Source organism: Nothoprocta perdicaria, unplaced genomic scaffold (assembly GCF_003342845.1).
Source record: "Nothoprocta perdicaria isolate Ctin4 unplaced genomic scaffold, notPer1 scaffold_40, whole genome shotgun sequence".
NCBI classification, from domain to species: domain Eukaryota; kingdom Metazoa; phylum Chordata; class Aves; order Tinamiformes; family Tinamidae; genus Nothoprocta; species Nothoprocta perdicaria.
The window spans coordinates 1562411-1575580 of record NW_020455644.1 but is presented as its reverse complement, the minus strand read 5'-3'; the positions used below and the strand labels follow the sequence as shown (position 1 = coordinate 1575580).

Here is a 13170-nt window from a genome sequence, read left to right as displayed (position 1 = left end):
ACCAGAAGTTGGATAATCCTGTCAGTGTATTAGTATAATGTCTGTATAATAGGATCTGCTAAAGGACAATTAATTCAGGTATTGGCTCTGAAAATGAAGCATAGCAAAGAAACATAATTGTGATAGTGCAGTTGTACTTTAAACCAAGGTTTATAATAAAATTTGTCAGTAAAAAATATAGTTTATGTTAAGGTGAAATCCTCAGAGTCAATATAGCTGCAGATAGGCGCATAAAACTGTTTCTCTCTGTATGCAGCAGTGCAACATTGCATCGCATGTTATGTTTCACTATGGACATACCATTACTAAAAGATAAACTGGATCAACTTCAAGGAAGAATATTAAAAGTAGTGGGCATACTGACTCCTGAAAAAACATCCAAGGGATTTAACTTTTTTTATATAGTTTGACTAAATAACAAGTTGACTGGATTTGAAACAGGAAGACACATTAGTTACCTGTTTAACACTGCTTTTGGCATTATTAGCTTTGTGCATTGGAACAAGACTGGATGGTGTGAAACAAAAGTTAGAACACATAAAGATCTCTATCTCAGGAAATTTTTCAATGGAAATTAAAAGCCCACACTGTAAGACTTGCTTAATACTAGAAAGGACAGAATACACAAAATTTGGGACTGTGAGAAAGCCACACTGAAAGTAATGTGGTCTAGTTTATACAGGTGTTTATTCTTTTCTCTTTCTCTCCTGTTGATAGAAAGAGTTTACTCAGAATAGTTCACAAATGATCTTACAAAGTCATAGAAGAGTTTTTCTTGGGGGGAATGTGAAATTACCTATACCTATTGTAGCAGGAGAGTCATGCTGATCTACCTTCTAAAGAGTTACTTTAATACTCGAAAAAATACATAAAAATAAGGGTGCACTATGTAAGAATTTTTACAGTCTATGATGAAGTTAATCTGCTATCTGAAAGTGTACTAATCTATGAAGATAACAGATCAAATCAACACTGTACTTCTCAGAAATAATTCTCTAGAACTTGCATAACAGTTATTTCAGGAGTGGCAGAATCTGTTGTTTAAATAACTTAAGACTTCCAATTTTTAATCCCTTTGGAATCAGAAATGTAATGATTGAGCATTTTGTACTGGAATAAWAATGGTCATTTAACCAAAGTAAATGTCTTTTAGTCCAATGTTGGTGGTAATTTTTTGCTGGAATTCCTTTCTCTCTCTTTTGCTCCCTACTTGAAGTTGTCAGATGTAGCATCGGAATTACTGAAGTCAGCATGAGGTATGCCAAGTATCTGACTGAAGGAAAGGCCAAGCAAGAAGACYGAATAGTGGGAAACGGAATGATTGCAGTATTCTTCTAGGATAAAAGGAATATTAAAATAGAGAAAAATAAATAGAATGATAACTAGAATAGATATCTGGGTTGGCAGTGCTGGAAGGGGGCACTGATACCTGCTAAAGAACAAGTGTTTCCTGGTAGGGTCAGTGGGAAATCTTGTTCTTCCCCAGAGGTGTTATTCCTGTCTATTTGTATTCTCTGTACCCAGTATGTTTCTGGGCTAGTGTGGAAGGGAGAACAGAACTGCCTGGCCAGGCTGTACYGGGAAGGACAAATAGGAGAAGATGTTCTGGAGAAATTATAGTGTTTATTTCAATCAATGCTGAGTATTGAATTCTGTTTGAGTCATCTGAAAAGCAGAGCAGCCAGTAGACTTTAGTTGGTTTAGTTGATTAGTTGTTTTTTATGTACAGTGTTTTGTCTGAAAAGCTGATAAAGGCCTTAGTTTATTCCTGGAAAGAGAAGAAAACTATTAAATACTTAATACTTTTTAATCTTGAGGGTGCCAATTGCCACATTCAGAGAGCAAATTGAAAAGAATAATATGTCTCAAATCTCCTCCTCCGTAGTCTTTGTCAAATTTTCCCTGTAGACATACCTTTTCTGCTGATGTTTGTAACTGAGCCATCAATTAATTAATCACTTGTTTAATATTAAAATATCTAGCAATATATGTCCATGTTTTAAACATAACATTGTAATAGTCATATTTATGTTATGATTCTGTGCTCATATTTAGTTCACTCGCTTTCATGAGGGTCTTTGCAGGTATCTGAATCAATAGACTTTATTTAGATTTGAGAATTGCACAAATTCTGTGTTTAAAAAAAAAAGACAATAATATCACCATTATATTGAGATAAAATCTTCATCTAACTGCTTTCTCCCTCTTTTATTTTTTAATATAAACTGTTCATGATTGCTAAACCTGGTTTATTAGGTTCCAGGAAATCCAAATTCTTGAAAAATCATCTAATCTRGTCAGAATGAAGACTTGTGTGTAGCTGGGGTTCATCTTACCTAAATGCAACTGTTCAAAAACTAGGCATCTTTGTCCAGAAAAGCAGCTGAATGACTACAGAGTGTCACAGAAAAAAACAGTACTTTGGCTGGAATTACATCCCATCTATCCTAAACAGCTATTCCAAGATGAGGTGAATCACCTCCTTGATGTGCATCTCTGTTTCCTATAGAGGGAGCTAGAGCACTAACTCAGTTTAGGGCTAATTTATGGAAATTTAAAGTTAGGTGACATTAACAATTTTTATGAACTTGCTTTTTTGAAATTTAAGGTTATTTAGGGTTACTGAAGAACTGGGTTTGCCCCTGCTTGTGGTCATCTTTTTGCAGAAAATTCTTTTTCTGCATCTCCCTGTCAATTTTAAATATTCATGTTATTGAGGAGCTTGACTGTGTTGTGTGCACAAAGGCGTTAAATTTATTTTGAAGGACATAAAACACTGTAAGCAAAATCTTTTATCTGTTTTTTAAGTGCTCAGGGTTTTTTTTTAAGTGTTCAGATTTTTGCTCCATAAATTAAAGTTTTAATTTTTTTTGCTGTTTTTTTTTTTCCTTTTTGAGCTGTTTTTACAGTTGCAGATTTAAGGCAAATCCTCCAAGCATTTTATAGGAAATTGCGATTGTAATGTACTGGTTAAAAGGAATCAAGTCTGAAAAATGACTATTAGATGCATATTAGGATTACCTTTAAGAATATGAATGCATCAATTCTTATGTACAAGGATGGTGTCTTCTCACAGCTTAAGAGATATGATTTATCTACATTTATTTATTTATTTTTTTAAATTGACAGCTTGGCAGGGAACTTTTTGGTATAAGAATACCAGAAGTGTGGACCATGCAATAGTGTTTGCCTTAAATAATGTTAATGAGAAATCACACTGAAGGGAAGGTTTCTTTTCTAAAGTTGTGGGATCTGTCTTTTACAGTCTCATTTTAAGCTTCCTTCCATGATGTGTCTGAAGGGAAAACAGGTGTAAATGAAAACTTGAATATGTACAGAGCCTGCTTCCCAGGCTCTGTATGTAATACTGGACCTTCAAACTAGGTTGTGATGATACTTTGATTTGTCCTTAAAATTGCTCAGAGGTAAATATGATGATATTGAATTCAGAAGAATAAAACCAGTAGAAATTACTATGCACATTAGATTTTTAGTTTAATTAGACAATCATTGCATTTTCCTTACAATGTGAAATGTGATACTTGATGGCATTCTTCAGTAACAGTGAGATATTGAAAATGAGAAAAAATCTGACTATCAGCATCACCTTCCCTGACAGAACCTGCAAGGCTCATTAAGCTGTTCTTGACACAAGTATTTGAAAAAGAAACATCCTGGAAACGTGAAGTAGTTTTATGCACTGCCTTTAGAGGCCCAGTCTGTCTGTCAGTAGGACCATGTATGCTTATGCATATCTATATATGTRCATATATTTGCATATATTTACACATATTTATATATACATATATTTACATATATTTAAAGCAGTCAGAATGATTGTAGATAAATTAGTTCAGTTTAGATAGCATGAGTCAGTTAAGTTCCTATTCGCTCAATTTATTTGGGAATTCTACATTGCCAAATTAAGCATAGTTTGCTTAATCCAGCTTGCGAGTCTGTCTCTGGCATAACTATATTTAAGCAAGGTTGTCACTGTCATGTGTTCCATACATACAATCCTGTGCGTTATGAGAAGTTTTGGCAGCTGTTTTGTTCCAACAGCTAGAGCTGATACTTAAGCAGATGACTTGGAAATTGTCCAGTAGTATTTTGGCAAACAGTTGAGAGATATGGGAAGTTTTGGAGCATATTCTGCTTTCCATGTATTCMAGCATGAGAACATTCAGGTATTGATGCGTCTAGGACAGCATCCGTGGAGTTTACTTTTAAGTTCTAAAGTTTACTTTTTTGAGGAGGTTCTTATGCAGCTAGGTATTTATGATGCTCTATGAGAATCAGAAAGAACTTGTTTTCACCAGCACTGCGTTAAAAATCAGTGAAAATATAAAGTTGCCTCAAGGAGAAATGTCTGCCAGAGGGGTAAATACCTGAACCTTTCTAACTACAAAAGATGTGCACACTTGAAGTAGAAGTACAGAGTTCTTCAATACAAATGGGAGGACACAAGGTAGCTGAATATACTTCTTAATCTTTTGAGCACATATATGCTCTCAAAACTTTTGYAGTCTTTTCAGCAACTTTTTATATAGATTTTCTATTCAAGGAAATAAAGAAAGGCTGAGAAGAGATATTCTGAAGCTTTTATTTCCTCAGTTTAGTTATATTTTGATTGACCAAATGGTTCTTGCTTACCTAGCAAAACATTAAAGGAAAAAAATCAATTGAGCATTGGGAACTAAGAGAAAAAACGAAATTYGTATTTCAGTGGAGGCTGTTTTTATGACTGAAAGTCCAGTCTTTTGGCAGTTAGTTAGTATCTCAGCTCCCTAAAGAAACGTCTTCACTTTGTGCCAGTACCACTTGTTTCTAACACCRTGATATCAAATGTGTCATTGAAAAGATCAAAGTGGAAAAATAGCGTGGGGAAGAGGAGAACCAACCATGCCACTCTTGGGCCAACACAAGAATTTTATAAGCACATGGCGATGAACTAGATCAAAGAAATGCTCCAGCTGAGAAATAATCTGGACTTTTTTTTTCAGGTGAATCATCTGACTCATTATGCAGCTGTAGATATACTTGTGCTGCTCTGGTAGGCAGGAGTGGGGAAAAGTGATTTGGAACAGCAGAAAAGCAGAACTACTTCTTGTTGGGGTTTACAATATTTTTTAAACTACRGCCTCAACAATTTAATACATCTGAGACTCTTTAGCCTGTTGTTATGTGCTCTGCATTCTGCTGGGGAAACCATCTCTGTAGGGATGACTTCTTGTACTTATGGATTAAAAAAATATATCTTGCATATGGAACATGCTTATGAAATGCATGGGCATGAACTAATTCAGGTGTGAGGATGTCTTTTTTAATTAAAAAAGAGCAAGAATAATAGAATAAACTTTTTTTTTTAAATGTAACCTAATTAGTACTAGAATGTGACATGGGTGTATTTATCAGAAGGGAATTGCAGTCATTCTTCATATATTCTAGAACACTGTCTAACTACAGTGTTAAAGCCCATAAATTATTTTCCAGTTGATGTACTTGGCATCTGCAAGCAATTAAGTATAATATTAGCTTAATGTTCTGTAAATTCAAGGAAATGCAAATTACTAGTTGAATGTTAACTCAACGTCTGTACCTTTATTTCCAAAATTGCAAAATCAAAMCCAAAAGCTAGAGTGCAAAACATGTGCAACTGTTTCTAATAGGCAGAAATTGAATATGTGCTGAAAAAAATCCATTAGGTTTGTTATTCTGTAGATTTTTGTTCAATGACAGTGCAGATGTGAGGAAATATCAGTGGTGTGGGTTATTAATCATTTATTACTGATTAAAGATTCTTGTTTTATACAAATTTTTCAGTGCTCATTAACATTTGAGTTTGCGACAGTCTGTGCAGAAGTTTATTGCCATTTTTGGTGTTAAGTTCCCTTCCATATCAGAACAGGTACTTTTGGAAGAAAAAGTTCAATAAAAACTAAAAAGATGCATTGTTATATAATCTGTATATATCCTACAGTCATTAGTTGATTGTTGCTTATTGACATCAGACAATTTTGGGGTTTTTTTTTTTAATTTTTTTTTGCTTTTCATAGACTAAATTAAATGGAGAGGAAATTTCTGTGCAGGAGATTATGCTGTTGGGAATTATGTATGAGTTATTATGTATGAGAAAGTTATCTCTCCCAGCTGACTTCAGTCATTATAAAATTACATTCCCTACCTCGTGGCATGAGGATTTATTACTAAGGGTAATAAACTCCCTGCCCCCATGCATTTTAAAAATCAATGGAAATTATTATTTTTTTCTAATGGGCTGCAGAGGGTGTTTGAAAGTGTTTCTTTTAATAAGAATAAAATCTGTATGTCATGTTTTACAAAAAGAAATATTTAACGTAATTTCTAATGAGAAAAGTAGGTGCAGGTTAGTAGACTAACAAATTACATTATAAAGATCTTCACAATACATCTCAAAGTAGAAAACTAGGCTAAAAGAGAAGGCTAGGTATCTAACTAGTCATGGAAAATCCTTTTCCAGCTTCATCACTCAAGGAATAGACAGAATATYCCCAAAAGGTTTGTGGTGAATTCTGTAGGTGAGAAATGCAAAGAGTTTTTAGTAATGTTCACAGAAACCCTTCATTCAAGCTGTTTTGTGGCTCCTGCTCCTCCTTTTTCAATGCTTTTCATAGTAATTATGATGCTATAATATCAAATGAGTATTAGTAGCTCACCATAAGCTATCCAGAAGAAACTATTTTCTGTATTTTGTATTTTTTGCTTTGGGGTGATGCTAATGGTGAGAAGATTTTTATTTCTGCTTTTCAAATACATTTTCTTTCTGTGATTCAAACAGAGAACTGATTATAGAGTAGGGTTTTATTTTGTTTTCTTTTAAATAAYGCTCTCCAATCATCATATTCTACTGAAATTAAATAAAGTGCATGGTCTGTCATATGAGTGGGAATGAGGCATTTGGTTCATTTAAACTTTAAAAAAGGTGCTCATATTCAAGCCTCCCCTTGATCCTTCTCAGTCTTTGGTCTAAATTTCATGGTCTAGACCTGGTTCTAAATAAAAGAAGGACATTCATTAAAACAAGGGAGCTTCTGACTTGATATTAAAAAAAAACTCCATTAGGACAGACAAATATAGAAATGGACTGTTGAGGAGCTTGTACGATCTCTGCAGCTTTGCAAGATGTGACTAGATAAATCAAAGGTAATCTGTTCCAATCTCATAGTTGACCTAACTTAGAAGCAAAGATTGAACTAGAGACCTCCATCCTGAATTGTTGTATGATTTTATGATAGAAGAGAGAAAACAGTGAACTGTCTCTCTGTTAACTGTTTATGTAAATGTCAAGACTGGAAGTGGTGTTCCCTCCAACCTTGCTGTGCTTTGGGAACATGGAAAATGTAAGTAGATCCCACCTTCTGGACAGATTTTTGAGGTACTGATAAGACAAAGCTTCCTAAGTTATACTGAGATCTCTTGAGTGTATGCTCAGYCAAGCCAAAATTGAAGCTTCAACAAAAGCTACAGTGAATAGTGCTGGGGATATATTTCCGTGTCCTTTGCCTGGAAGAATTCAGCTTTGCTTTTGCTATWGACATTTGTTCAGTGAAGGAGCCTCCTATAGCTAACATAATGCCACTGTCGTTAAGTTTTTTCAGCTGAATTTGTAATTTGGAAATGAGCAGTGATTTGTAAACCTAGGAGAAAACTGCAGTGATAATCCTCGATACATCAGCTGTAAGAACCAAATGATTATTTACAAAACAAAACATTTCTCCTTCCCCCCCCGACATAGCTGGTGCCTCCACTATCCAAGACTGTGAATATCATAAAATATAACATCTGCATTGCTGCTTCTCAGCAGTTTGATCAACCCTGCCTGAGAGCAATGGAAATGCAACTATCAACTCTTTTTGTGATATGGATGTCTGTTTGCTAGAAATCTTATCAGTGCTACTGCTCTTTTTTCCCCAAATAAGAACTAAAGGAAGAAGCTTTTACAGTAACACGGAACAACACTATGTAATATCGACACTATCCCCTTAAGTTACTTTCCTGTATGTGTGGCTAAGACTGATTTTGTAGGATTTTTATGGAATAAAATTCAAGGTTTGGTTTTACTCATTCCTCCTGGACTTAACCAGACAGTGACAATTTATGCTCTGTTGTCAAGCGAGTTGCACAGGCTGCACGTCCTCCCACGGCCCTGCTGTTCTGTGGGCAGCAGGGGACGGGAACAAAACTGGGCCCTTTCTCTGCTTGGCCTCCCTCAACGGCACGGAGCCCAAAGATGCAACTCAACTGCAAAATGGTTTTGCTAGTCGACAAGCACTGTAACCCACCCACCTTTCTAACTAGCAGATGGCTAGGAATGCCTGCAGAGCAAGATGAGGGATTTCACTACTTGGCTTTTTTTGGAATAAATAAGTAATATTCAGAAATTCTATTTAAAAATGTAAACTACACATTTTTTCTTTCTCCTGAAAGCATATATTATCATATAAGGATAATACAGATTCTCTATAAAACAATGTGAATTCTCTATAAAACAATTACCCAAGATAAATATTACTTTATTAATACACACTACTACTTCAGTGTGAGGCAGGACTCATCCTAATGCTCAAAATATTAGAAACTGACTTCTGAATACAGACACTTATTCTGGATCAGGTAGTACTCTGCTACAGATCCTCCTTTTGGAAAAGMAAATGGATTAAGTTTGTATTTGGAATAAAAAGTCTTTCGCTATAAACCAGTAGACCAAATTACTTCATTAACTTTATGCGTATATATGAAATTTTGTGTAAAATATGACCTTTAAAAGTCCTGTTGTCTTCTGTTTATTCTTTCAGTGACTCTTACACAGCTTTGCACTTTTTGCAGTTGCGTCCATTTGGCATGAGTAATCTCAGTTTATTTTCCTATTTTTTACTCATCTGAAAATAGTAATTTGTAACTTTATAGGTCTTTGTCCATGAAAATGGTCACTAGAAAGGTTGTAAAGCCTGAGTCATAGACTGATTTTTATGGAGTATCAGTATAGTCAGAACTTTACTAAGATAGAAACTTTTACCTTATTGAGCTTACCATCTACACGCTAAGTGACATACTAATAGCTGCATTTAATAAATGAAAATGAATTTTTGACAAAGTCCCTGGTGTCTCAGAGAGGAATAATGACAGTCCAATTACAGAAATGATACTCTGTTTTAGCATCATGTTCCAAATACTGGATGGTAACAGCAGCAGGAAATTCAAGGGAAATTGCTAAATAGACTTCACCCAGAAATCTCTCTCTTGCTTGATGCATTTTATCAGAAAGGTCTGCCCTTGTCAATCTCTCTCATTTCCCCATGCTGTGATTTCAGGTATAATTTTCTAATCTGTTAATTTAAATATCTCAGCAAAATAGTTTATCTAAGGGACCTCATCCCATTTATTTTAAATTTCTGTATTTATTTTGTACATACCATTATACCTTCTGGTAAAATACTTTGTTTAGAACACACCAGTAATCGAATTTATACAGTACAACACTCGAAAATAGAATATTTTACCAAAGATGACAATGTCAAAAGTTGATTCTGTATTTCCAATTTCTGAGCTGATAGCAAACGGAAAATAAGAATGGCTTCAAGTTGATTTTACAGATGAAAGAAATGAAGTGTTCTCTTTATTATTATTATTTAAATAAACTAAATCTCCAAGTAAACAGCCTTTGTTTTAAATCTGCTAAGATTTGAAGTCCAGCATCAGGCTGTCCCTCTTAATATAAATTATTGCCATCAAAGTTTATGATGGATGCTGAGAAAATTAAGGAAAGGAAGTCTGTTTCATGTTGAGTCACAACTGAAATTACTACCTTCTTTCATTTGCTTTAAATGGAACTTTGCAATATATGTTTTTAATTGTCATTAGGCTATGAGTGTCTATGCAGTATCATCAGGGATGTCAGCATACGCAGTGCAGGACAGCAGTTTTCACAGCAAAAAATGATATTGAGAGCATTTTTTTCACATTAGCAGCAAAGCCCTTGTCTTTAGTGTTCTAAATAAAGGAATGTGATCCAAACCGTTTYGATATTTGAATTACAAGAGGATGTGATATATTTCACCATTCTTTAGTCCATTTTATTGAAATGCATTTTCAGAAGCAAATTGTGAATGTGCTAGCTCATTTGAAGACAATAATTCTGAAGAATTCACTTACAGAGTTTAGCAGGGAAAGGAAATTTTTGGAAGTAGTTGCATATGCCCAGAGAATTTGCAGTAGTTAGACACTAACTGGAGTTTTTTGTTTTGTTTTTCATTCAGCCTACATCCAGGTGAAAAACATTAATTAAACACTTACGGATTACCTTGCTTTTTTTTTTTTTTTTTTTTTTAGCCCTGAAGTTGTAAAGAGTGAGCCGTATGGAGAGAAGGCTGATGTCTGGGCTGCAGGATGCATCCTTTATCAGATGGCAACCCTGAACCCACCATTCTACAGCACCAATATGCTCTCCTTGGCAACTAAGGTATTTGGATTTGCTAGATGAACATACTGAATTATTTCTGCATTGTTCATTGGATTCACAAGAATTCATATGTAATATTATAGAAGCACAAACTGCTTGGTGCTTCAGATATGCAAATGAGCAGAAATATTTATCACTGTATGAACTGTTGTCATTATAATCACAAAAATAGCTTGCTGATAATAATGTATGATTACTTTCAATACTAGCACATTTTTATCACATTTGTATACATTTGGAGATGGGAATTTTAGATATAAGAAAGTTGTTGAAGTGCTATAATATTGCATTTGCTAAAGGGTTGTTTATTCCTCCCATCTTAGAAGATGATCACCAATGAAAATATCATTTCTGCTAGTGAACATTTCTCTTGTTTAGCTGTTGCATGCCCTTCCTCTACAGTGTTCATATACATTAATGTGACTACCCAATAAGAAGAGACATTGCCTTGCAAGATAAAGTTGATGATTTAATGCATTTCAGGTTATTCCAAGAAAAAGTTGCTATGTGGTACTTGAAAATTCATATGGAATGTATTTTCTTTGATTAACTGTAGATTATTGATTTTGCAGATAGTAGGGGCTGTGTATGAACCTGTGCCAGAAGGAGTGTACTCTGAAAAAGTGTCAGTTACTATTAAAAGGTAATTACTCATTTCGTCTTATTTCAACATGTTGCCAAAAGAGTGTTTTGTTTGTTTCTGGTAATGACGTGACAATTTATTGACTTTAGCAACCATCAGTATTTATCTCTGAATATGCAATGTCTCCTAATTTAGTGGAAAATAGTGCTATCTGCCCACCCTGCTGATAACATGCAGTTAGTACAGAGAAGCCTAACAGTTACATGCCAGTAGAGTCAATATGTTTAGGCAACAGGTATGGGTTTATACAAACTTCTAAGGTGTTTATCCCTACCACTGCTACAGTTAATCCACTACACATAAAACTATGTTGTTCTCATTAAATTACAGCATTTGGAGACTTTTTTGAGTGCAGGTTGTGGTCAACTGTTGCAGTGTGTTTTCTATAGTTCACTATATGATCATATTCATCGTTTTGTGCTTTTATTTGATTGTTAGAAATACATTTCTCACTACTTCTAAACATGCTAACAAAGCAGAGAGAACACAATGACAAGGGAAAAGATGAGTCTGTATTTTTTCTGCTCAGCCATTATATCATCATATTTTCTCTTTGCTATAATTACAGATTTCTTCCTACTGAAAATGTAGCACATAAGGCAAATTATAGAATGTGAGTTGGTGCACTTCTGTAACAGCTTAGCTTGTCCATTTTAGAGAGACTCAACTTAGAAGAAAAATCTTTTTCCTTTCTCACTCAAATGTGGAATTCCATCTCTAAAAAAAACACTTTCCCATGCAAAGACTATAGAATTTCTGTATCTCTTACACTATGAAAAGGTTCAGTTATCCAAGACCTTGAAACTGAAAAAAGTCACTAGAGAGGATAGAAACAAATAGAATAAATGTTTAAGTTTCAAAGTTTCTGTAATTGAGTCATTTCAAATATTTACAGGTATTTGTCTTTGATTTTGAAGAATTTTGAAATAAGTATATTTCTGATCTCTGTAGCATTAGCTGACTAATGCTACACCTAGCATTCTATTTATAAAAAGAGACTGAAAACAGTACAAACAGTATTTTCAAAATAGCATTTTGATAACAGACATGATACATTCTCTTTCACCAGCAGAATAGCTGGCTTTAGTCATTCACTGCTCTGCTGCTACACATTTAAGAGTAAYATAGTCATCCCAAATCTATACAGAAAATATCTTTGTGTCATGTGTCATGTCATACCAGAACTGATATTTATTGCATTATCTTCACAAATTTTGAAATTGATGTTTATCAGTAAAGTTGGATAAACTCATCCAGATGTTCTAGCCTTTCTTTTCCTCATCGCTCTTCATTCTTGACAGTGATGACAAACTCCATAAAATAAAGTATTTCATTGGTAGAAGGCCAGCTATTGATTATCCATTATAATTGCAGATATTATTGCTGTATTAAAATTACAGATATTATTGCTGTATTAAATAGTTTCACCAAAAGCCCCTCTATCATTATCAAACTGGCTGCCATTTTATTGTCATCCTTTTACTGATAGTCAGCATGGTTTAAATAGCAGATTAAGTAGATATTTGCACGAAAAGTTAAAATTCTCAATCACATAAGCTTTACCCTGCCTACTTTAGTTGCAGTGGGAAACATAAAATAATATGGTGCCTGTTGGTTAATCTGAAATATTAATTGAAATGGCTTTTTTTTTTTTTTTTGGCTCATGCTTCAAGAGACATTTAGACAAAATTAAGAACATCAAAGGAAAGAAGTGAAGAAGTTCATTTCTGAATAAGGATTGAAGCACAATACCTATTCAAAGAGGAATGCCATAAATAGAAAAAAAAYCTATTTTCTCTTGTTAATAAAGATTAGGAAAAACATAAAAAGTTCCAGTTGCAACAAAAAACATGTTGCAACTGGAAATTTGCATTCAGTATATTAGATTAGTTTCAGTGGATTAAGCTACTAAAGAAGGTTTTGAAATCATAATCAGCAAAAGTCATTCAGAATTGAGCATCAGTCTGTTCAGTGATGAGTCACAAATCATTTCTTTCTAGACTTGGAAAATGGATTAAGGCTCTATCAG

At 34.2% G+C, this 13170-nt stretch overlaps 1 protein-coding gene across 1 annotated transcript in view; it reads left to right on the top strand.

Annotated features, from left to right (window-relative positions):
* The window catches only part of NEK10 (NIMA related kinase 10), a 79978-nt gene that overhangs the window by 32064 nt on the left and 34744 nt on the right, over positions 1-13170 (top strand). Inside the window, exons 24-25 of the mRNA XM_026045563.1 lie at positions 10369-10498; positions 11071-11141. Coding sequence (XP_025901348.1) covers positions 10369-10498; positions 11071-11141 — 201 coding nt within the window. The remainder of the gene's footprint in view (positions 1-10368; positions 10499-11070; positions 11142-13170) is intronic.